General features: G+C 56.3%; 2 protein-coding genes and 1 long non-coding RNA gene across 8 annotated transcripts in view; all 3 read right to left on the bottom strand.

The window, feature by feature from the left end:
- Nucleotides 1-2425, bottom strand: part of ATP13A3 (ATPase 13A3) — a 65053-nt gene extending 62628 nt beyond the window's left edge. For 4 of the 6 annotated variants that reach the window (XM_075507166.1, XM_075507164.1, XM_075507165.1 and 1 more), the window contains exons 1-2: nt 2254-2425; nt 770-823 (exon numbers count right to left, since the gene is read on the bottom strand). In XM_075507166.1, coding sequence (XP_075363281.1) covers nt 770-807 — 38 coding nt within the window. In that variant the 5' untranslated portion in view covers nt 808-823; nt 2254-2425. Of the gene's footprint in view, nt 1-769; nt 826-1318; nt 1335-2212 lie in introns of those variants that run through there. The other 2 variants (XM_075507162.1, XM_075507163.1) reach the window with 2 other exon arrangements.
- The window catches only part of LSG1 (large 60S subunit nuclear export GTPase 1), a 352612-nt gene that overhangs the window by 313470 nt on the left and 14865 nt on the right, over nt 1-24277 (bottom strand). The gene's annotated exons all lie outside the window — the stretch shown is intronic.
- LOC142413042 (uncharacterized) lies at nt 3776-8487 on the bottom strand. The gene is made up of 3 exons (XR_012776670.1): nt 7264-8487; nt 5658-5921; nt 3776-4070 (listed from the first exon to the last, which is right to left on the bottom strand). It is a non-coding gene; the product is annotated as an uncharacterized LOC142413042 (long non-coding RNA).

The following is a 24277-nucleotide window of genomic DNA, read 5'->3' on the forward strand; positions in this document are numbered from 1 at the left end:
GAAGGCAGCAGCTGCTGTCCAGCGGCTCTGCTGGAGACAGAGGCTGCACACTTGCTCAGATCCCTTTCACTGCCTTCTCCTCCTTGTGGTATGGACAGTCAGCTTTGGCCAAAACCAAAGTTAACAATAAGATCTCTCTCAGCCATTTTCTGAAGCACTTTAAAAGCAGAGTACTTTGGAGCACATCAGTTTTTCCTAGCTGACCTAGGCGCTCACACTGGAACGCTCCATGCTGATAGAAGCCAGTGTTCTTCCTCACAGGTGACTACACCAACAATACATGGCATTTTTATTTCGCCAAGCCCTCTTAACGATACGCTGCTTAGAAGTCAGGAGAGTTAAGTCAGTACCAATAAATTTGCAAGTCATTTATACAGTTCAAAGTTTACACAGTACATCTTCTTTAAACTTTGTACAGTTGTATTTGTAATTAGCCGACAAGAAAAAGCAGCTTACAAAACTAGCAGTATGTGGCCCTTACTGTCACGCTACATACCAAGACAAACATTTCCTCAGTGTACACGCAGTCAAGATCTATTGCTGTCACCAGCGACACGGCCAAATGGACACTAAGTTTATGAGGGCCTGACTTACACCATAGAGTATATTTAAATAATGCCAAATAATGCTGTTTCTCCACAGGTTCAAGAAAATCAGTATTCTACAGGAGATAACAGTGTTGTACAAAAGTCAGTTTTACTTTAATAAAAGGTAAAAGTAGCAACTCTTTCAGATATGATGGAACTGATGGCAGAAAAATATAGCTAACCTGTCTGAAGAGCCAGTGTGTGGACAAATCTCAGACATACAATGGCTGAGTCACCTACGATAAAAAAAAAAAAATACAGTCAGAGGAACAAATAGGCTAAATGAAACTTAATCTTAATTGCCCTAGCTAAGAAAATACCGTACAGTTCTAGCGAGTGCATACAGCAAAGAAAACACATTAATGAATTCTAGAACTGGAACAAAATTATCAGCAAGCTCAGATGGAGAGGAAGCAGTCAGTCAGTGTGGCCAGACAACTATCAGTGCTCACGTTAGAACAGCTGAGCATTAACCATCTCCCACTGCTGGAGGCTACGCCATCTCAGCTGAGGGAGACAACAGCTTCTCGAACGGCTCCAAAAGCGTCCTCCAACCACAGCACCTGCAGGGATACGCAAATCCTGGCAGGCAAGCCAGGGCACTAGTGGTAGCAGCAAGCTTTTAGAGCCAATACTGCAGATACTCAAGTTCTTCCTCTTCACCGTAAGTATCAATGCAGTTTTAAAAACTGCCTCGTCAATTCCGTTTCAATTCTCAGTGTTTAATTCACCTAGTAGTTGTTTATCCCTGAGCAAGCACAAACAGGCCCCCTCTTTGGGATGAAGCAGCGGTTGTGAGAGGTGCTTGCGGCGCGAGATCACCATCTCCGCAGCTCAGCTGATAGAAAAATACTCTATAGCCGTTGTCAACAGCAGCGTAATGCCCTGGCTCATCTGCTGAAAACCGGGCGAGGCGCATGGAGCCCTCTTCTTGTACTTCGCTGGGAAAGTTTCTCTTTGGTACACGACCACTAACGTGTCCCAGCGACCCGCCGCCACACAGCACGCTGACACGTGCCCAAGCAGCGAAACGCTTCATGCGCCGGTGTCTGCTAACCAGAAGCCGCAGGCAGAACCGAAAGCCGGGCAGAGCAGATGGGAGAAGCGCGATCGGACTTCTGCCCGAGCTGCTGGCGGTGCCTCCCGAGAGCCCAGGGCGGCCTCGGGGACCGGCCGGCGTGAAGCCCGGCAGCGGGAGGGGAGGGGCGGGGAGGGGCAGCCCCGGGCCGCTGGGAAGGCGCCGCACGTGTCCGGAGACCGGCGGCCGGGAGACCCCGGGCAGCCGCGCACACGCTCGGGGCACCCGCGCCCCGAGTGCCCCCGGGGCACCCGCCCCTTCCCTTCCCCGGGCGGCGGGCGCTGCCCCAGCGCGGGACCCGCTCCGAGGAGCGCGGGGGGCCGCTATTCGCGGCGGCGGCCCCGCCACGACCTCCGCGCCCGAGCCGGACCGCGCCCGCGGGGGCTGCTGCGGGCAGAGGAGGTGCCGGCGCGGCTGAAGGGCGAGAGGGCCCGGGCCCCAGCGCGATGCGGCGAGGGCTGCGGGGCGCCGCTGGAGGCGCCGCTGGAGGCGCCGCTGGAGGCCCGGCGCGGCCCGCGGCCCGACCCTCCCTCACCTGCCGGGCCGGGCCGGGCCGGGCCGGGCCCGCCGCCCCGCGGCCCCACTCACCGGCGGCGCCCTCAGCTGAGCCCCATGCCGGCGGGGCGGGCGCGGGACCGGAGCGGGACCGGCTCTCCCCCGCCCCACCCCGCCCGCCCGGCGGCGCGCCCGCGGCTGCCTCGTGAGGCGCGACCGGATCCGCCGCCTAACCGGCTCCACGCGCCGGGCGGGGGCAGGGAGGGGCACGGAAGTGACGTCGCCGCGCCACGCCCCCCCCCGCCCCGCGTGTCACGCGCCGGAAGACCGGAGTGCCGCGCGGCTCCGGGGTTGGGCGTGGCCAGCGAAGGGGCGGGGCCTCTCCCGGGGAGGGGGCGGGGTTCGGTAAGGGGGCGGGGGCAGCTGTGGGGCAGGGGAGAGCCGCGGGGGTGGGGGGGGGGGAGCCCGAGGCGGGGCACGGCCACGGGGGCACATGGCCACGGGGGGCACGTGGCCACGGGGGGCTCTGTGGGGCAGGACAGCGGGTCTCTGGGGCAGCGGGGCCCAGGGAGGTGCTTTGGACAGGGGTGAGGCCTTGCGGGAGCAGGCCTGGGGCTCCCTGGGGACCCCCACGAGTGGGGCAGTGCCGGGGGTCTCGGCTGGGGATGGCAGTGGGCGTTGGGCTGCAGGGCCTCGCTCCAGTGGGGGTCCCCCGGGCCGCAGGTGCTGGCTTGCAGGTGCTGGGGGGCCGGATGTTGCCCCTGAAAGCTGCGGGGCAGAAATCCCCGTGGGGTCGGGGGCCGGCTCCTCAAGTTATCCGCCCCAGTTACCCCCAGTCCTCAGTCGCCGCGGGGTGGGGAGCGGCACCGCAGGCAGTACCGGGCCAAGAGCTCTAAAGCCTCTGTTGGAGGAGCTGACCCCATCCAGCACAGGCATTCACGCCATGGGGGGCTTGACAGCCAACCGCAGCACCCGGAGGAGCAGGCCACTATATAGCTATATATGACCGCTCCATATGTTACATAGTGGTGAGAGAGGGTGGGGAACAGCTCACGGAAACCTCCCTGTAAGAGATGAGCGTCCCTTCTGCGTGCCCTGGGGCACCCCAGCAGAGGCACCAGGCGGCGAGGGGCTCCCTCGCAGACCCCGCGTCAGGTGTGGGACCCAACCCCATCCCCCCTGTTTAAAAGAGCCAGGGGGCCGCTCGGCTCCTCTTCCCCTCAGCCCAACGGGAGTGCCAAGGGGTCTTTGCACACCCCGCCATCAGTTACACGCCTGCCTTTAATAACCCGTCTCTGCTTCTGTCAACTGCTTTTGCCATCCGGCCCTCAGTGCCTACAACCCGGCATTTCATTTTGTAGAGCTTGCATTGCTTAGATACACCCAGCCGAGAAAGCCAGCGTGCCGGATAGCCGGACGGCGTGCCGGATAGCCCACTCCATTACTGTCCCACCAACTTATGCATCTCTCCAGACACTACATCAGAAATTATTTTTACTACTCCCAGGTAACATATAATCAACACTGTAAGGCCAAAAAAGGGACACCCGTGTGACTTCACTAAACATACCCTCAGGTGGATGATGATGCGTTAAGTTTTCAGATGCATCAGTTAAAGATTTTGAAGAGCACTGTAAACCAGTTTAGGGGGTCTGGAAACCACAATAGGGTCTATATTTATTTTCACATAGTACTATTTTTTTTCCACTACTTCTCCTCCATTGCAGATTAAGGGAGCCGTTGACCATTATATCTCATCGCATGCAACGCCAGCAGTGACTGAACAGGGGCTACATCCATCTGGCAGAGCATCCCATCGCCCCAGCTGCACTCTCGGCTTCCCGCACCAGCCCCAGTGACCCCACAGCGCCGGGGTGAGTCAGCCCAGCACGGGGATCCAGCAGGAAACTCTGCCAATAATAAAAAGAAAAAGCATAGTTTTCTGTTGGCCCAGTGAGTTGAACTGAGCAGGCATGTGACCACTATTTGAGGGAATGAGAGGAAAAGAAAACGAGAAACAAAACTGCCTCTTTTGGCAGCTGCCCACGGGTCAGGGATAATACTGAGCTGCTCTGACTCAAATCAGAATGGTCACCTTCCTCTACTCAAAAAAAAAAATTTAAAACCATCTATTTTCTGTTAATGTGTTAACTCTAGTACTGTCACAGTTTAATTCTGTGTTGACTACAGGCTTCATCGCCCTCCTTACTGCTTTTGCCAAAGGTTGGTGTCAGCCTAGCCGAGCTTCAGTTCCTGCTTACCCAGGACACATCAGTTACTGGTTTTCATACAATGACTCAACAGTTACTTCCCCTGATTCTCTGGAAATTCAGCGATGCAGCATTTGCTGAGAAATCAGTACTAAGGGTTTGGTAAGGCAATTTTAAAAATACTTTTGCCTGCGAATTTTAAAAGACAGGTATTAACCAGTGATTTTCATTCACTCTGGTTACACATGGAAGACAAAAATACCTCCATTAAATTTGGGGACATCGTTCTGTCCATTTTCCAAACAAAGAACAGAAACATTTACTGAATAATTTCAGCTTTTTTTCACTGAATTGTTATTGTCTTTGTCTAACATCCAATCTGAATCACTGCTAGGATTTTCTTTATACCTCAAGGAAACACCACTGGGTGGTGATCAATCATATTGGACATATATATATATATGTATATGTATATTTACTGAATTTCTCTAATTCATTACCCCTGTTTCCAAACTGTTGATCTACCCATTGCTATCAGTTTGCCAAATTTCCACCTATATACAATTCTTTATTGTTGCCTATACCTCCCCTTTTGAGCAGGATGTTTTGTTTCATTTTAAAACCAGAAAAACCTCCTTTAGTGACATCGAAATTGTGAGCATTTGAGTCATCTAATAACACATTGGTGAAGAACTCCCCCAATTTCCATTCAGATCGCACTGAAGTATTTCCTCAGGCTCACTTTTGCTCATAACTGCTTTTAGCCTTGCAAACTTGGCAGCAGCGTCCCCAGTAGAGTCATACGAAGGCAGGGAGATTGAAATGGGTACCATTCCGCCTGGATATTGATGGAAAGAGAAAAAAAGAGGCAAAACGTGTAAGCAGAAGTAGCAGACATCCATACAGACCCAGAAACATGCGTACAATGAGGAGAAGCCAAAGAGGAGATTTGTTTGGACTAAGTATTGAGTGGTAAAGAGAGTCTACCATATGACTCAAAGGAAAAACATTATGAAGTTATTAGCGCTATTAAACAGAAGCTCTTATTCTGTCATTCCCTATTAGTAACAGGAGTAGAAAGATTTGCTTTGATACAAACATTTCTATGTTCTTCATCAAAATCCCTTTAGTCATTTTCAATTAAAGATTAATTTCTCATCACATTTTTCAACCCATCGCATATTCGAATGTATTATCTTTATCCCCATTAGAAGGTTTCCCTTAACACCTAATTGCTTTTCTTTTTCAGTCTCTGGCAAATTTGAACTCATTTATTGCTTCACAAACCTCAAACCATGCAGGCTTTTATTAATTCGAAAGTTAATTTTGTGGTTGGCACGTTCCCTCCACCCATCTCCTTAAGCTGCTTCTCAGCTGCTTTCCAGCTCTTGGCGTCACCCTGGTTTGTACCGCTGGAAGTGCTTGGCAAGCTCCGCTCTCCCGCAGCATCGCTGGCTGCAGCTTCTCTAGGGAAGGGACGGGTCACAGGGCAAGTTATGGCTTACATAGAAATCACGGTGTTCGGTGCTTTTAAAGCATCACGTGTTCAGCCTGGTAGAAACAAGAAGAAAAAAAGTTACAAGATAAGTTACAGTTTTTCTCTGTCCAGTTCACCTTAGTGAGACTGGTTAACAGGAGAAAATGAGCCAGAGCACACAACCCAGCACTGTCACGACTTCTGGAAATGTCACGGCCACTCACAGCCACTGTAATTGAGACTTTGCTCAATAATGTGGGAGCAGGCAAGCAGCATGGGGCTTGAGGAAGGAGGAGCTGTAACAGCCTGCTTAGATCACTTCCAGCAGCCTTTCTTAACGGGCTTCCCATGTCTATTTCGATTTCATAGTCACATGTATTCCACCTGAACCTGAGCTGGGTACAGGCCCCACAATAACACTTACCAGCTCCTTTACAACTTCCTGTGACTAGAACATTCTTCACCCGTGATGTTTCTCGATTGCTCCCTCCCACCACCTTTTCCTCTGTGTCGAGGGCGTACGCTGTTTTCCGTGTCCGGCTTTGCCCCACCAAACCCTGCACGCTCCCAGGTGGAGGCACAGATGTGCTGAATGATGCTCATTAGGTGTATGGCATTTAGTGAGTCTCAGGCTGACTAATCATATTTTATGTGGTTTCCCAGTCTGACTGTAACCACTGTAAATCCTTCAGGGCAGAGATGGACCTTATTACCTGTTGTATATTACCCTGCTGAGGGGGGCCAAGGATTTTACGTGCTTCAGCAGTAAAATGAAACACACATAAAAATAATACACAGCATAAAAATCATTTTGCTTTAAGAACATTTGCAAAGCTTTTTTCTCCTTTGCACACGATTTCTAAATCAGCCAGGACAAGAGCCTATCTGGAGATCACGTCTGTGTACGAAATCTATCTTGTGCCAAAACTAAGATATCCAAGTAGCAGAGAAAATAAATCAAAAGCTACTGTTTATTTATTCGGTCTCTTTAATGTGTATATATTAGCATGTTCCACCCTGCCTTTTCTGGTAGGGCTGTATAAATATGTGCCTTAGCTCAGAGGAGGTTATGGGACGCACCTCTGCAGTGCACAGGAGCCCAGCTGCCCACATCTGGTCCCAGATGCTGCAAGCACACCTCTGCTAGCCCTGTGCCACCAAGCCCTCCCCGGGAACAGCCGTGGGGCCTCCTGTGGGACACCTCTGGCCTCGTGTGTTTGACTTGCCTGGCAAGGGTGTTATACGCTTAGGGGATGAAGTCCCCATGGCCCACTCCCTCTAATCCCCGTACATCCTTAAGCAAATAAAGAGAGCCTCATAAGAAAAGGGGCTGAGAGTGGATAAGGCTCCGTGCCTTCCCTGAGTTGCAGAGGGGAAGGAATTGGCCATGGGTGGGCATGACATTCTTCCTCCTACCTTTATTTGTTTTCCTTGACCTCAGTTGCTTGCAGGCTCTGCCAGCTGAGATTTTCAAGTTCAGTAGGTTGGCAACAGCAACGGCATCGCTGCCATGCTGAGCTCACGGACGCGGGCATGGGATCTGCACGGGAACATCTGACTCTTGAACTGAGTGCCAGAGCTTGTGAACGCACAAACAGGTATATGGTGACCCATGAAATAGCGGTTAGCAATCTGCAATTACAGTTTCACTCTTCAAGAAGATGATTCACATGCAATTGAAAGCCACAAGTCTTTAAAAGTCTCCTTTGAAAGCTCCTTAAACTACTTTGGCAAGCCTAAGTTGTTAAACAATTTATTATCACTTCTCTGCCAGAAGAGCTTGTGAAACAGCTTAAAGAGCAAATTGTACAAAGTGCCCAAGACTGTCACAGATGAAGCCTCTCTTTTCTCTTGTGCCACCCAGTCCTTTTCCCCCCCTTTCCCCAGACATCCAGTTCTTCTTGGTTTAAAATAGCCTGGCTAGTTATTTCCATTACAACAGCAGCATATCTAATAAGTCACATGCCTTCAGCAGCAGTTAGAGTGAAAGGGGAATTCATTGCTCTATTTACTCGAACAAGATCTTAAATAGTCACTTTTATAGTAGATGGAATAAATAATACTGTGCTTTCCCATTCCTCTTGCTAGCCCCACGACTGCCATGGGAAGCAGTAAAGGAGGTCACGCCTGTCTCCAGGTTACTTCTCAGGCCCTTTAAAGACTATTCCCTCCCCAGAAGTTGCCATCCCCTCTCCTCTCCTGGCTCCCTGCTGCCACAAAGCCATAACTGAATCACTGTGCAGCTACTTGGCACGTCCTTTTTGTCGGTACTTGTCCCTTTCCCCTGTCCCCTCTTTAAATAATGCAGAAGTCTTTCAGTCAATAGGACTGTCAGATGTTGCCTAGCCTGTATCATACCTAAAGAAAAGTGCGATCTGAGTGCCTTTACCTGCTTTCACACCTCCACTGTATTATTTCTTAACGCTGCCATGCAGCGCGCACCCAAAAACTCGCTGATGGATCGTCTCCGCCACAGACGCCGGTCTCCTGACGGCTTGCACAGGTCTTGTTGCATCCAGCCCCCGGGCCGGGCTGAAATCCTTGGGCACCACATCAGCACTGGTGATGGTAACAGCAGAGCAAAGGCTGCCGCACCATGAAGGAGGGTTGAGTTTGGTAGCAATTCTTCCAGCCAGAGGGAAAAATTGCCAGGGGGACCCAGCAGGTACTTGCAAAGCTACTGACTTCACTGGGAAGTATTCCAGTAAATGAGGGGAGCTCCACCCACACCAATGCACAGCATAAGTGCAATACTAGGTAACCTATTTACAGATACACTACCCCAGGATAGCTACAAAAAATAAAGCAACTATCTAAACAGAGCTAAAAACAAAAATACGCAGGCAAACCTCGAACACAAGGCTCTTGAGAAACCATCACTTTTACCTAGCAGAGTACAACTGGCAAAGGGCAAGTGCTTGTGCATTTATTGTTTGGCTGCAGGTAAAGGGACTGTGAAATGAATCTGCCTCTCACTGCCCACCCAGCACAGAGGACAGATTCAAGCTCTCTGGCAATTTTCCTAGCTGGAGAAGGAGATATCCTCTCCAGCTGAAGAATGCACACACACCGCTAATGGACCTCGCCATCTAACAGTGCAATGTTTTGATTTCATATTAGAATTGCTTGAAAATACGGTCTTTAATACCTCTATTGTTATGGTACGTTTCTCCCTCAAAGTATGTTTAAAGGACTTAATCAGACTCATTTCCTTAATTTCAAGCATATCTCTGAAAATGTATTATCCCAGGCTGATGGCATCAAAGAGTGAATTAGGAATAAAGCCAAGTGAATAAAAACAAAGCTATTTCCTTTCAGTTACTGTGCAGCCTTAACAGGCTGCAGAGCATTAGAGCTGCTGAAATACCACTGGCACATTCTTCAAGATCTGCGAATTAGTGCCTTGCCTTTATACCCTTGGCGGGAAGCGAGGACGCGATCCCTGTTACACTTAGCCTGACAAGGGCTGTGCTGTGATGAGCAGCTTTAGATCTGCAGCACCGGAAAAATGTCTTTGAACTATTGCTGTTTGGGTTCCCAGTTTCCGAGACATATTTATCATAGCAAAGTTCCCCTGCTGAACCAAAAAGATCCCTGGATTTGATTTTTATAGCACATGCCATGCTTGCTTTCACCTTCTGTCCTTCGACATCAATTGCAGAGAAGCAGCAGCTCTTGCAGCCGTCCTGGGCCAGGCTGAAGGTCTGTGCACACCACTGTCCTGGCCATTTCTGACGGGAGCTGGCCCAGAGCAGGCAGGCATGCAGTAAGGAGCTGAAGTGCACTGAAATTCAGGGCGAGGAAACAGCTTGTGTACCCTCCCGTCAGAGAATCAAACACAAATCTCCCTTTTACTGCCATCCCACCGGGGACCGCAACACGGGCAGCACGGGGGGCATTTGGCATCCACAGCTTCTCCAGGGGTTTATCACAGCTCTCAAACCAAAGATACCCCTGTCCTGCCAGGTTAAGGAACAACTCCTAACCCCTGCTGTGCCTGGAGACAGGACACAATTTCAACAGCATGGTCCAGGGCAGAGCAGGCAGACTTATTGCTGAAGGGACTTACACAACCTTGTTCTCACAGCATCCCCTGGGAAACCGCCCAGCAGACCGGCGGTCAGTGCTGTTACAACAAAGCAGAGGGCTGGGAAGCCGTTCTTCTGCTTCGTGCTCTCTGGAGCAAGTCTGGGCCATGCCTACTTTCAAAGAGCACAGGGGGCCAGAGCCTGCGTGCATCTCCTCTCCTTGGCACAGCGCCTTGGAGAAGGAGGCTAGGCAGGTTACGCTGCCTGGTCATTTGGCCCACGGTCAGTCATCCTCATGAATAACTTTTCCATCTCCATTATTTCAACTAAATAGGCAAAGTCCACAAGTTTATTACGGTCCGAGAAGCTATGCTTCTGCAATGCCCTCTGCCACCCCAGTGGCTCCTCGTTCGCCCCGCAGACCGGCGGCATGGCTGCCATCAGTTCCAGCGTGCCCAGCCCACATGGCCCAGCACCAGCTGGAAGAGAGTGGGAGCTAAATGTGCTGGTGGGCAAAGAACGTCTTGTGCAAGGGCCAGAGAAGATCAGCTCACCCCCAAGACACTGAAAAGCAGTTTCTAGGACGGGCAGAAATCCTTGGGAACACAAGCAGCACAGTCTGGCAACTGCAGAGCAACAAGAGGCAGGCAGCTCTGCACAAGGGATGCCTGCTGCTGGCCTTGGCCAGGGCTACCTGCACCCTGGGCTGTTGGGCACAGCAGCATCCAAAGGCTCCTGCTTGTGAAAGGGTTGGAGAAACGCAGGGCTACCCGCCATGGAGCCCAGGCCTGGGGGTTTTGCCTCCAGCTCTCCTCCCTTCCTGAGCTCCCCGAGTGAGGCAGGGGAGCGTCCCAGCATGGGAGCCCAGTTCCCCCACATCAGGGAGGCTGGGTTTGCTGGCGGGCAGCAGCACCCCAGAGCACCGGGCAGGGTGGGCAGCAGGCAGAGCTGCACAGCCAGGGAGCCCCCGGGCTACAGCCAGCCCCACGCAAAAAACATGCACAAACCAGCTTTACAAAACACAAGGCGAGATCACGTTTGAGGCTCATTTTGCTTTCCTGAAACTACAGACTTTAGAAGTTACCCGCTTTTCCTTTGCCCCCTGCTTTCCAAGCCATACTGCCTGGGCTCCCTCCATCTCTCCAGCCTGCCCTCAGCAACAGCCGGGCCTGGAGACAGTGCTGCAAAGAAGCCAGGGAGGACAATCGCTTGCTGACAGGAGCCAGGGTTTTCCATACCTGGCCATGGTAGCACCATGACAGAGCTCAGCAGTGCTGCAGCCTGACAGAAATGGGCAGCCCTGGGCTTTCTCCTTCCCCCAGCCCATGCCAGAAGATGGTTTCCCCATGCTCTCCCTCCCACGGCTCAGCAGGGCAGCAGCTCTAAAGCCACCACTTCTAAGCAGCAGCTAATGCTGAAGAAGAAGCCACTGAATCCTTTCCACCATCCCTTGCCCTCTGGGTTCTTTCTTTTGCATCTGAAAGGTATTAGCATAAGAAATTACTAATTACTTTTGCAGCTCCACCCTAACAAAGCAAGCACATCTGCCTCCTCAGGACAGGTCATGCCCTGACAACCATCTGGCTGCTTGATTGCTCCAGACACCTCTTGGGGCTCTGCAGACAGCGCGGGCTCCAGGGCGTGAGGAGACAAGTGGTTGCTGAGTAGCTATGGGGTGAAGCAGCTTTCAACCCCCTGCCGCAGGCTGAGCGAGCGGCAGCACGCTCTTGGTGGCTGGGAAACCCAACGGGAGGACTATGCAAGAAGAGGGGTGCTTGCACGACAGCACGTCCCGCCTGGCCTGCTCACACACACGCGCAAAGGAGTGCACCCATGTGCACACGCCTGTGCGCTGCACTGGGGCTTCCTGCAGCCTTCCGGCGAGGCAGCGTAGCACGTGCCGACGGAGACCTCCCCAAAGGGCTGCGTCCGTGGGGAGGATGTTCTTGGGGCCCTTGAGGGCTTCATCCTAGACATCTCCCTCCTGTCCACAGCTACAAACCCAGCAGATGTGAAGGTCCCCCTTCGAGCTCAAAGCAGGTGAGCTCAAGTCACCCCATGGAGCAGGGGACACCCAGCAAACACTGAAGCCACTAGGTCTGCCCAAACCCGACCTGGTGCCAGCCCTGTCCCTGGCCAGGCCGGTGACCTTGGCTGAGCACAGCATCCCCTGCACACCTCTCGGGGAGGGGGAGCCAAGCAGACAGATGTGGCTGCAGCCCCTCAGGAAAAGCCTCCAAAGCTGCGCCCGCTCAGAGCATTCCCACCCTGGCCATTGTTTTGGGAATGGCTGGAAAATATCAGCAGGGCGCTGGGTGCGGGTGGGGGGTCAGGAAAAAGGAAAAACAGATGATTATTTTCTTTTAAATCAGCCAATAAATTATATTAACTTTTCCATTGACCTTTTGTCAGGTCACATTATCAGACTGGTGAACGTGGTTCATGAAGATAGTATTATGCTCAGATTTCAAACTGTGCAGAAAGTGCATCCCAAGCAATATGCCAAAATGGAAACGTCGGCTCCACCGGAGGGGTGTGCTGCTCATTACCCTCCCGAGGAAGGCCAGATCCAGCATCTACAAATATTACATATATATTATTAAAAAGGCCTGGTTCCCAGGGAGGCCAGGGATTTCATAAGGTCAGGCTTTGTCAATGGTGCCATTTACTGCTTTCTTCTTGAGACTGTGGTCGCACCAGAGCTGCCTGCGGAGGGACTGGCTTGCAACAGGCAGCCGAGATGGCCTTCCTGCCTGTGCTCGGCCAGCAAGCCGTGGTGCAGACAGCTGAGAACAGGCAGCTTTCCTCAGCCAGGGCACGAACACCGGCCTCGCATCACGGTGCTGCCTTTAGGACAGGATAATGTTCAAAGCACAGGAGAGAAGAGGGCGTGAGGGTGCAGCTACGTGTGTTGCGTGCCTGCAAGGGTAAGGGGGAGTGCTGCTGATCCTGGCTGCCCCAGCCCCAGGGAAGGGTTTACCAGGTGTCGGCAGGACTGCAGCATCGTGCTGCATCGTATCGGCTCTGTATCGTGAAGCCAGCGGCAACTGCTCCTTCTGCAGCCGTGGCACCTTCCAGGAGCAGGGGCTGTGCCAGCCCGTGGGAGCCAGCGTGACCCTGCTGCCCCTGGGGCCGTCCTGGTCCTCTGGGCTCAGAGAGCCTCTCTGCCCCTTGGACCGCAGCCCCGACACAGACGGAGGCCTCCTCTCACCCCCTGCCAGCCCAGCAAGGCCAAAATTAGCCTCCCCTGTGTGTGTGCCGAGTAGAAGAGCCACAATTGTATCTCAGGAAAGCATTATTGTACTCTGCGAGCCCTATCTTATCAGGGAAAGGAAAATGGGACTTTGACAAATTGCCTCTGTTGCAGCCGGGGTGAGCACATGATTTTCGGTAATCGCCCACCCTGGCCATCGCACTGCCGCGGCCACTATTGTTCCTGGCCCCGGCGCTGCGCCGTGTGGGGTCCGGGCAGCTGCGACCCTCCCAAAGGCGAAAGAGCACGCGGGGCCCCGGCTGCGCTCCCTTTGGCTGCGCCCCGTACATTGTGTTTGCAGCCCCGGTGGGGATGCAGTTGGAGTTAGATTGATCCCTTTATCGGGAGCCTTCAAGTGCTGATAAGGTGACATCACCCTCCAGGAGCAGGGACTTGAACTCTTTTGCAAGGGGAGATGGTTATCAGCGGCTCTGGCAGGGCTACGCTCGCTCTGCAGCCCCACAGCTGGAAGCAGAGCCACCCTGCGAGCCTCTGACACGATAGGAAGGGTTTGTTTTGCTTTGCACAATGGCTGCTCAGATCCTGTCCGACAGCGGTGCAGAGAGCGGTGCAGGGCCCTTCAAAGGCACTCAGCTTCGTGCTGCCACAGCACAGGGGACCCAGCATAGCCAGCAGCCGTCCTGTCCCCGGGACACTCAGCCTGACCCCAGGGAGAGCTCGGTCCCTGAAACAGCCATTGCGACAGGAGGCACATTGTTCCCAGTCCCAGGGCAAAGAATATCCTCTCCTGGAGAGCTTATGTCATCTCACCAGGAAGCCCAAGAGCAGCCCACGAGCCCACCTCCACCTGCAGAGCATCCCTGCAGGGAGGAAAGCAGGTCACTCCTCCCATCTCTCCATTCCTCTCTGCTGCACGGCCACCCGGGGACCCTCCCCAGCAGGGCTGAACGAGCCTCTTGAGCAGGTCCAGATACCCCACAAACCACGTGCCCTGGCACAGCAGGGAGCAGCGGGTGCTCGACTGACCTCTGCTGCAAGCCACGGGGCAGGAGAAGACCCGAAAGGCAGCTGTGTCGGCCATCGGGACAGCCAGCACAAGCCCGCAATGATATCCCGCGGGGGACGCCTGCCTGGCCCGCTCAGTTCACCTGCCCAGGAGGGGCAACAGCACCGGGGCCACGCCGGGTGCGTGCAGCCAGCCTCGTTGCGCGACTGCTTGTGCAGCGCGTGGCTGCAGCAGGTCTGGCCTGGCAGCAGTGCTGGGAATGCTCCAGTGCGCTCTGCGCTGGGAAGAGCCCTTCGTTCCCCTGAGCGCGACCGTGATTGCTGGCGCGGTGATCTTCATCAGAGGTGCTGGTGCCAGTGGTAGTTCCCCAAATACCGCACCAGAAGCAGCCGCTGAGGGCAACAGGGAGCGGGCAGAGAGGTTACAGCAAACTGCCCTGCATGGATGTGCAACACCTGCCCGGTGTTACGGTGCTTTGTGCCCTTTTTTGCTCTGCTGCCAGGTCCTGCTTCCCAAGGCAGGATGAAGGGACAGACTGCCAGGCGCTGCAAGCGTCAGAACCATGCAACCAAAGCTGCTGCTGTCCTGATTCCTGCACGTCTCCCTGTGCCTACAGCTCAGCCCTCCGCTTTCCACAGATGGGCCGTCAGCATAAAACCAAAGGAGAAAAACCCCAGGTGGACTGAACACAAGATCTGAAAGGGCTGAGACCACTGATCTCCCCTCGCTGCACCCCAGGGCAGAGAGCGAGTGCAGCCGCTGCAGAGCTGCAAACCACAGTAAGGTGTGATGTGCCCGAGCCCCAGCACTCTCCCACACAGCTCCTCCTTTCGCTCAGGTCCCTGCAGCCTGCAACATCCCTTCCCGCAGCCTGAGCAAAGACCGTCGCAGCCCCACAGCTCCCATCCAGGCACCTCCCACGAGAAGGGAGCAGGTGCTGCCCCGCCGGGCACGGCACCCGTCCCGCTGTTGTCTGAGGTTCAGCCGTTCCTGACGGGACGCCCAAGCAGCCCTCGGGGCAGAGCAGAGGCTCACGTCTGGGGACGAAGCAGAGCAGGGCAGTGCAGGGTGACCTCCTGCAGCCCACCCTGCCGCTCCCAGTGGCCACAGCCTGGGGGCTTCCTGAGCCAGAGGGGCAGCCCTGGCCTGCCTCCTTGAGCTCCGCTCATCATTCATCCCAGTCTCACTGCCCAAAATAGCCCACAATGATTTCCGCAGTTAATCTGGGCTTTCTCTGAGCGTGCAGGCTGTGGTCTGAACTTGTCTCTGGCCAGTTTCATTTCAGAGCTCCCTGTCCCTGCGCTCCGAGATGCAACAGAGCACTCGTCCTTTCCTTCCCTCTGCTGCCCTGACAGTACCCACCCCACCACATCCCCTCCTTGGGACAGGACGTCTATTCAGAGGCTCGCCCCATTTAGTCGTTCCTCATTCGGACGCCACCCATGTCCCTTGCTGTCCTTGCTCCTCTTCTCATGGCCTGCATAGCTCTGGGTGCTATGGGGGATGCCCAGCACTGTACACACCCGCATGGCACGGATTCACTTGCAGTCCATACCCTAGCAGCTCCCACCCGGCACCGCACTCCCACGACCAGCCTCCTCTACAGCAGCAGCTAATCCTGCTCCCAGCCCTGCCTGCGTGGTCACGCTCTCTGTCCCTGTCTTCACCGCTCTGACATGCAATATAACCTGTCACTCTGTCCCCCAGCCACTCAGCAGTGCTAAACCCCTTCAACAGATTCTGGCACCAGCTTTGGGATTTCATACGCCCAATAATTATGTACCACTAGCAAATGTTGTGGCCTCACTTTTCTCAGCTCTTCCAGAGTATTTAAGTAAGATTTATTTTGTCAGTGTGTAAATGAAGGACACGGATGGGCCCGTGGGATAGAGCAGGAGCAGGCCAGGTTACCTGTTGCTTCAAGACTCATTGCAAAGCACCGCAAACACCGCTGCCTGCTGCGCACCCGTGCGAGGGCTACACACGCCGGAGATCCCAGCTTGTGCAGACATTCTCCAGCCACTTTCCAAAGCGGCTGAGGTGCCCACCCCACCGTCTGCAGCGGAGACTTTTGTTTCACTTTGGGTTATCTTATCGCCATAGGAAAGGCAATACAGCAGAAGAATTTCCTTTCCTTTATGTTTCCAGCCTTTCCATTGTCTGGCGTCTGGATTTCTGAGCCTCGCCACTCAGCAATTCGCTCGAGCCTTTGGAAACATGAATGCAGGCGCTTCTTATCAGCAGGAGCTCTGCAAATGCTCCTTTTGCTGCTGCAGGCAACCCAGGCAGGGTCTGGCAGCCCCGGGGCCCCATCCCCACCCTGCTAAGCCTCACCCTGTTAAGGAGCTGTGCATTTTCAACTGCCCGAGGCAGGTGCTAGCTCAGCCATTCCCCTGGAGGGATGGCAGCGCCAGGCAGCATGGCTTGATGAGATTTGACCATGGCATTGAAACACCATAGGCTCCCATTTCTTTCTTCCTTCCAGTTTATTTAGCCGGAGCAGACCCTAGAGGCCAGGGCAGGATGCATGCCATCGGGAAGGAAGGACAGCTACAAGCCACCAGCACCTCAGAAAAGACCATGGGAGACACCGTCAGTGCAGGACTATCGCAAAGGCTCTTTGCCTGATGTGCTCCTTGTAGGAGCCACCACCACCCATCCTGGGGCAAAGAGCTAAGCTCTGGCTGCAGGGAGCAAACTGGCCCCAGTTGTGCTCTCCACCGCTCTCCTGTGCGGGAAGCTCTTCCCTTCCCCTGTGCTCTGTAACAGAGAGGAGCAGGAGAGCAGCCAGGCAGGGCCCCAAGTCCCCATCCTGGATCCTCTTGCTCCAGCTGAGCGTCCAGGGCACCCAGGGCTTCCCCTCCCAGCATCCTGGGACTGGGGCAGCAGGGCACGGCACAGGGATTTGAAAGATACAGACGAGGTTTGAGACAAAGCAGCGCTTCAAGTGCAACAAATCCATCAGCGTGGGCTGCGGGGTCCTGGGGATCCCCGCACTGCAGCTGCAGCCTCACCAGCGCACACGGGGCCCAAGGCACTTGAATGCGCCCAGCACTGTGAATGCCAACTGGTTACTCCCTCCTGACCTTTGCGTGGGCTTCCATGTTTCTGCAGCTTCCTCTGGTCTGCATCACACATATTTTGAGGCAGAAAATCATCCCAGGGCAAGAAATTCACCTCCCCATCGCAGGAATTGGCAGCCCTCTCCCTTACGGCAGCCAGCGGGAGCAGAGGGTATCTGCCGGGCAGACCACGAGCGATGGGTCAGCCCCCCATGTACAGCACTGAAGACATATATCACCTTCCAGGGGGTTTCTGTCTTGCTGGACCCTGGCTCAGGGTGCTAGAGTTTGGCAGTCAGGGATGACCAGGAAGCGTGGCAGCCACCAGCAGGAAGCCGCAGTGGGGACTGTCCCCATTTCCTGCCTTGCTGGGCAGATCAGGCGGCTTCAATTCCCGAATCTGCAGAGCATGACTGGGCAGGACTTGTAATGCCCAATGCTGGGGAAAACACCAGCCCAAAAGGGGAAACTGCTGGGTTTAAACCCAGCTGTGAGCTGCACCCCTCCTGCAGCCCCAGTCCCAGGGAGTGCAGCCAACAGTGACGGGGGACCCCCACACCCCCTTGCAGCAGGACAAGGGTGAAAGCAGATGCTGGAAGCTGCCACTGCTCCACCCAGGCAGTGCTCCAGGCATGGCACGGCAGCCTGCAATGGCACCCTAGAGCTGATCACCTCTCTCAGGGGAGCCCCAAGGAAGGACCTTCTGCTGTTTACTGCTTGCTCGGTCAGGGGGACGGGTGCTCAGGGTGTCTCGGAGCGGCTGCAGGTTGTCCGAAGGTGCCTGGGCACAGCACCGAGCGAGGCTGAGCAGCAGAGCCGGGCCAGCTCCACTGCACCATCACATCTTCAAGTCCCACGGCAAAGAGAAAGGATGAGGCGGTGCTCAGCCGGTGCGAGGTAGCCCCGGGCAGCGCTGTTCCCCGCAGGCAGCACAGGGCCTGCACCGCCTCTTTCCAGAACGGGGAATTGGCTACGTTTGAAACTAGAAAGTATTTAGTTCTCCGTTTCTCCATGACAACTCAAGCAAAACTCAAAGCAGAACAACGCTGGTTTCTATTTTTCCCAGGCGCGTCCCTCCCCGCCCAGGCAACGTGAGGAAAGGGCTCAGGAGCACAGGGGGTGGTGGCCGAGCGAGATGTGGAGTGTGTCAAGAGAGGGAGAATCCCTTTTCCCTGGGACCCCCACCTGTTCCTGAGCATCCCCCTGTGCTGCTGCAAGCACAGCCGGTTCTGAGAGCCACCAGAGACAACCCTTGCCAAAAATCCTGCGAAGCCCCAGATGAAGCTTGGCTGGTTCACCAACACCAGCCAACACAAAGGGGCTCTGCAGAGGCTTCCACCTTCCCTTTGCTCTGTGCAGGCAGCAAAAGCCTGGCTGGACTGCGGGAACTTCCCCTCAGGGACACGACAATGTTTCTGGTTTTTTGCCTCAACTGCTATGACTCCCAAGTGACAAGGGGCTGGGGATCAGAGGGGGACATTTCCAGGAGTGCAAACCCAAGTCTGCTCCACCCAGCAAGCGCAGCCCTCCTGCCCCGACACCACCCATGGGACAGACCCTTTTCCCACAGCCACAGCAAGAAAAAACACTGGGGCAGAGTTCCTCTGACTCAGGAGCGGTTTCTTTTCCTTTTGTCCTCACCATGACCTCTCCATGTCCCAAGATGTCTTGGGCACCTCAGGCATTTAGCCCTGAGAAATTATACTCCGAGGTGCCCTGGGGAGCTGTCCTCTGCCTCTCTCCCTGCAGCCCAGCAATATTTTTCCCCAATATTTCTGCTGCAGAAGGGAAAAAAAAGAAAAAAACACAGGAAAAAAGCTGGACTAAAGCCACCACGCAGGGAGGGTGGCAGAGCACAACAGTCCTCCTCGTAGATGCATGGGGTTGAGGAACCTGCTGGGGCCAGGCAATGGCTTAAAGCTCATAGGAGCAGGGAAGGAGCTTTGAGCAGAGTACTTTAAAGCAACGGTGTTTCAGGACAACCAGGAAAGAGCTGTTTAACTTCAGCAGAAGCAGCCTGAGAGGCCCTGGACCCAGCTCCCCGCTTGCCAGGGCAAGAGCTGCTTTGCCCACCGTGGTCCTCTTGACCACCTCCTTGAGCAGGCTGGCTGGGACGGCTAGGTCATGCATTGCTCTGCAGGGGCGGTGCCGGGGGAGTCCCTGGGGACCCGCACCTCTGCTGGGATCCCTAACCCCAACAGGATGCAACACCGCTGTGCTGGGGACGCCCGCCTGTGCGGCCAGGGCTGCTCTCCCTCTGCCTTGGAAAGGCCGGCCCCTAACGGCAGGAGAGAAGGCTTTCAGCCTCCTCCAGAGGAATAATGAAGTATTTTTGGACCAGGCTGTGACTGCAGAAAGCTGGTGAGATGCACACACGGCAGCCCCTTGCTGCAGGACTGCCTGGTGCGAAAGTCATCGTCCCATGGATTCTTGTGCTGAGACATCAGGAAAAGAGCAGAGAAACCCGACCGTGACCCTGCCCAGCCACATGGCCTGGTCTGCAGATGGGAAAAGGACTTTTTTTGTGTAGTGCTGGCTCTGCAAAGCTGAGGGAAGTGAGGTTTGTACATCACCTGCTGTGGACCGCAGCGTTACAAGAGCCATGGTGCCCTACTGCAGAGCAGCTCAGGGATTTGCGGTTGGTGAGTGCATCCTGGCATCCCACTCACTTGCTCACCTACAATGCTTCCATTTTCAGGGATAGGGTAAAAAAACATTGCCTTCCCCCAAAAAGAGTAAAAAAATATATTGCTCTCCCCCCAAAAGAGTAAAAAAATATTGCTCTCCCCCAAAAACAGACCCTGCAAAGCACATTTTCTAGTAGATGGGCAGCCTAGGCAGCAGCTCAGACATGCAATGGCAAGTCCTGCGTGTGAAGGACAGACCCAGCCTTCTGGACCTCCAGGGCAGAACTGGGGCCAGTGTTGCACCAGGGAGACCTGCACTGAAACCCTCTTGCAGCCAACAGCAGCAGCCTGAGTGGGAAAAGCCCTTAGGAGAAACTAAGCAAGCCTACCAGGAGGTCGCAGGGAAGCTCTGAAAAGGTGCAAGTCTTGCCTCCTCTCCTGATAATAAAACTCCACTAACTAGCAGGCAGACAAAAAAAAGAGAAGGGCCCATGTAACACCACCAAGAGGAGCCCTGCGAAATCCCCTTATTTCACAGCAGCTTCTCTGCAGGACCACGTCAGCTCAGCTCAGAGTACAAAGACCTTTGAGGGAGCCGGGGACAGCCTGGAGCTCACCCTGGCTCCAGCCTTTTCAGGAGCAGCCATGGACAGGGACTCCCCAGGCAGGCAGGCGAGGCTGCGAGCGGGGCTGGCACGCTTGTGCGAGGGGTGCAGAGATGCTGTGGTGGTTCACCTGTGCCTCGACAGAACAAGCTACTCTCCGCACTCCTTTTCTGAGCTCTGCTCTGCAGAGCAGCCTGCGTGCCTTGGCAGCATCCTGGGCATTGCTCTGGGATGGACCTGGCCAAACAGGGCTCTAGACATGTCCCCAGCACCAGGGCTGTCACCATATGGGGTGGATGCCTTAATGTACATGCTGCAGCAGGGCAGAGCCCCAAAGGGAGAAGAAACAACATCTAAAGAGCCAGGAGCAGGCACTGACCTCGAGCTTTGAGTTGATGGAGGTGGCACCAGAGGAGCTGGATGAGGAGAGCGCAGGGCCGGGAGCGGGGCGCAGGCAGGGGGCTGCGGTGGCACAGGGCCTGCTGCACCCATCTGTGCATCCCTGTGCAGCCTCGCCACGCCGCGACCAGTCCGATAGGTGACAGAAAGCAAGAGGAGGACATCAAAGGGAGACATGACCGGAGAGAGCACCAAAACCCAGCAGCCCAGGTACATGCACAGCACCTTGGTGCTCACATTGCAACAGCATCCACAAGCTGCTGGCCTCTCCGTGCTGTGCAGGATGGCAAGGCAGATGCATCCGCTCCCCCTGTACAAATCTGGGCACACACCCCACAGCCATCCGCAGAGAGCCCATTCTCTGCCAGAGGGATGCACTGAGCCCCTGGATCCTGCCCCAGCCCTGGGGGTGCACTGAGCCCCGGCAGCCTCTCACCTGCTGCACCAGCCTGATCATCAGGTCTAAGCGGTGGCTGGTTGCCACCATCCTGGGCCCAGACCTAGGTTTTGGAAACATGTTAAGTGGGGCCCAGTTTTCAGCCTGCAAAGGAGAGCAAGCCATGTCAGCTACAACCAGGAGAGCTGCACCCACACTGCAGCCTGCACCAACGGGCATAGCACCCGTCCCCATCCAACAGCAGTGCTGCTCTGGCCACACCATGAACTGGGGACCTGGGTGGGTGCGGGATGGTGCCGAGCCGACACATCCAGATCCTGCAGCCAGGCCCTCCCCACCTCCCAAGGGGTGCAGGGGGGACGAGGGACCCCTGCCAGCCTCCCCCCTCCCAGCAACCGCTGGTGCCAGGGGAGCACCTGGGAGCTGCACACCGGTGTCAAGCTGCTCCCAGGTCAGCATAGCAGGAAAATGTGCATGGCCCTGTGGTGACGGTGATGTTCCCAGTACTGGCCGTGCCCTGCGGCATGCTGACCCTCCGTATCCCTCCTCTGTGGGGCCCTGGCCCCAAACATCCCTCCACCCTCCCCTGGGGAGGCAGAGCAGTAATGCTGCTGAGCGGGGCAGCTCTCCTTTCTGCCCTTCAGAGAGAGAAAAAAAACCCCTCTTCTTCCTCTGCTCCTCTGTCGTCTTCCTCTCCCCCTCCAGCCGGGGGAGCCCAGGCATCGGGGACCTCTGGTACAAGCTGCTGGCCCATCTGGCTCTCGGCCGTGCAGGTGACAAACAGGAGCCGAGCCCCCATTAAGGGTATTTCTGGAGTGACAGCGGAGCCCGCTGCCCACGCCAGTCCCACAGCCCAGGCACCAGTGCCAGAAGAGCTGTGCCCCATCCAGCTCCGCATCCCAGCTGAGAGCCCCAGGAGAGGAGCTGGGAAAGGATACGGCCACGTCCAGCGCAGCCGAGCCCGGGGCGATCGGGAGCCAGGGCAGGGCCCTCAGGACGCGCGCAGGCTGCTGGTCGGGGGTGACAGTCGCTGCTGGTCAGGGGTGACAGTCGCTGCTGCGTAGAGGACGCCAGCTGCGGCCGAGCAGAGGGTGGCCCACAGCCGCCTCCGCGGGCATGTCTTCCCCCTGCACTGAGCAGCCCAGAGCCTGCTCTGGAGCCACGGACCCTGTCCCCAGACAGGGACACTGCCACAGCCAGCACAGGGACCCCGCACCCCACTGGGAAGGGGGCTGCTGTGCTGAACCCTGCAGCTGCCCCAAGGACTGAGCAGCTGGGAGGGGCTGTGCAGGGGGCATGGGCACCCCGCATCCCCCCACGGCTTCTGCAACGGGACACAGGAGTCACCGTCACTGCCTGGGACCGGGTGGCATAAGGGCAGCCATGCCAGGCAGACACTTACTGCTCTGGAGAGTGTGGGGATCCTGGCCGTGAGGGCAACAAGGGCAGAGAGCAGCCCCAGGACAAAGCCCAGCACTTCCCTGTTGTCCCGAGGGAGGGAGAAGAAACAGGGGAGGCAGGGGAACACCTCCACCACAGCCTGCCCAGAGAAGGGGGCTGGAGAGAGCCCAGCGTACACCTTCTGGCAGGAGCCCCATCTCCACCAGCTGCTCCCAGGGACTTCACCCCCTCCTGCCAGACCAGAAGGGCCATGGTGTGCAGGGGCTGCCTCTCCCAGCCCCCAGCCCCTGGGGTGGGTCCTGGGGGACCAAAGAGCAGCCCTGGACCAGCCTTGGGCACCCCAGGGACACAAAGCCCTGGGAAGGCGAGATGGCAGCTTGGGCAACGCCAGGGGTGGTAAAGGGGAAAATGCAACCGAACCGAACCCATGGGTGCTCAGAGCCCGGCAGCTGCCTGTGCTTGCCCAGGCTCTGCCCGCTGCCTGCTCAGCCCTGTGGGGGCCAAGGAGGTGGCAGCTCACCTTGAACACTGCCCCAGGCAGCCTCCGCCAGGCTCCCTCGAGCCGCTCCTGGGAGGGCCAGGGGCTGGGCACCAGCAGAGACAGGCCAGCACCCACAGACAGCAGCAGGGCGAGCAGACCATGCCGCAGTCACCACCTCCTCCTCCGCTAGTGAGGCAGAGCTGCGTGGGACATGGGCTCACTTTCAGGGTGTCATCCTTGGGGACAGGCTTTGCCCCATCCTGCCCTCATGGGCTGCACTGGGCCCCCCACTCCTCAGCCATCCTGGGGGCCACCCGGCCACCCCCTGCTCGCCCAGGGTGCCACGCCACTGCCCCAGGCACTGCTGTCCCCAAGGTGCCCACGCTGGGCTGCCCAGCTGGGAGCATGTGGTGCTCCCCGAAGCCCTCGGCTCGGAGCAGGCTGCTGCTGACCCGCGCCGATGGCAGGAGGGGCACCTCTGCACGCACCTGCCGTCTTCTGGGACTCAGGTGGGCACAAGGGAAAGAGTGAGAAGGAAGCAGATGATGTCGACCACAGCCTTGTAGGCACCAGTGAGGATCTGGGGAGAGACATGCAGCACAGCGAGGCTGAACCTCCCTGAAATCCAGCAGCTCACAGCCCCACAGGTGAGGGGCTGCATTTGCCATGCTGTCTTGAGCCAGGCTGCTAAAATCCTCCCTCCCCAGGCCCAGCACCCCCAGGCAGCAGAGCAGCACCTCCGGCAGGCAGTGTGGGTCCCATGGCCATGGCGGAGGCTGGGCAGGGTGCAGCAGGGTGGCCGCAGCCTGCCACAGGGAGCCTTGCCCACCTGGATGCCGAGCTGGCTGGCGAGCAGTGCTCCCACTGCATTGCAGATGTGGCCCAGGAAGCTGGACAGGAGGCAGAGGACAGACGCCTGCTGCCGGCCCTGCCCCAGGCACCCGCAGGACAGCCTAGGGCAGAGGGAGGAGCTGCTCCAGCTGCGCTCGGCGCTGCGGGATGTTGGAGCAGAGCAGCCCCACAGCCTCCCACAGACCAGCCCGGCCCCAGGGAGTTACAGGGAGTGGGCAGGGATCCAGCACAGTGCGGCCAGAGCTGATGGCCAGGCAGCAGAGCCACTGTGCCCCGCAGCCAGCGTCCCCTGCATGGCTGGCTCCAAGCATCCCTGGGCAGGAAGTGCCACCATGGGCTGCCAGCACCACCCTCCGCC

Source organism: Mycteria americana, chromosome 7 (assembly GCF_035582795.1).
Source record: "Mycteria americana isolate JAX WOST 10 ecotype Jacksonville Zoo and Gardens chromosome 7, USCA_MyAme_1.0, whole genome shotgun sequence".
Taxonomy (NCBI): domain Eukaryota; kingdom Metazoa; phylum Chordata; class Aves; order Ciconiiformes; family Ciconiidae; genus Mycteria; species Mycteria americana.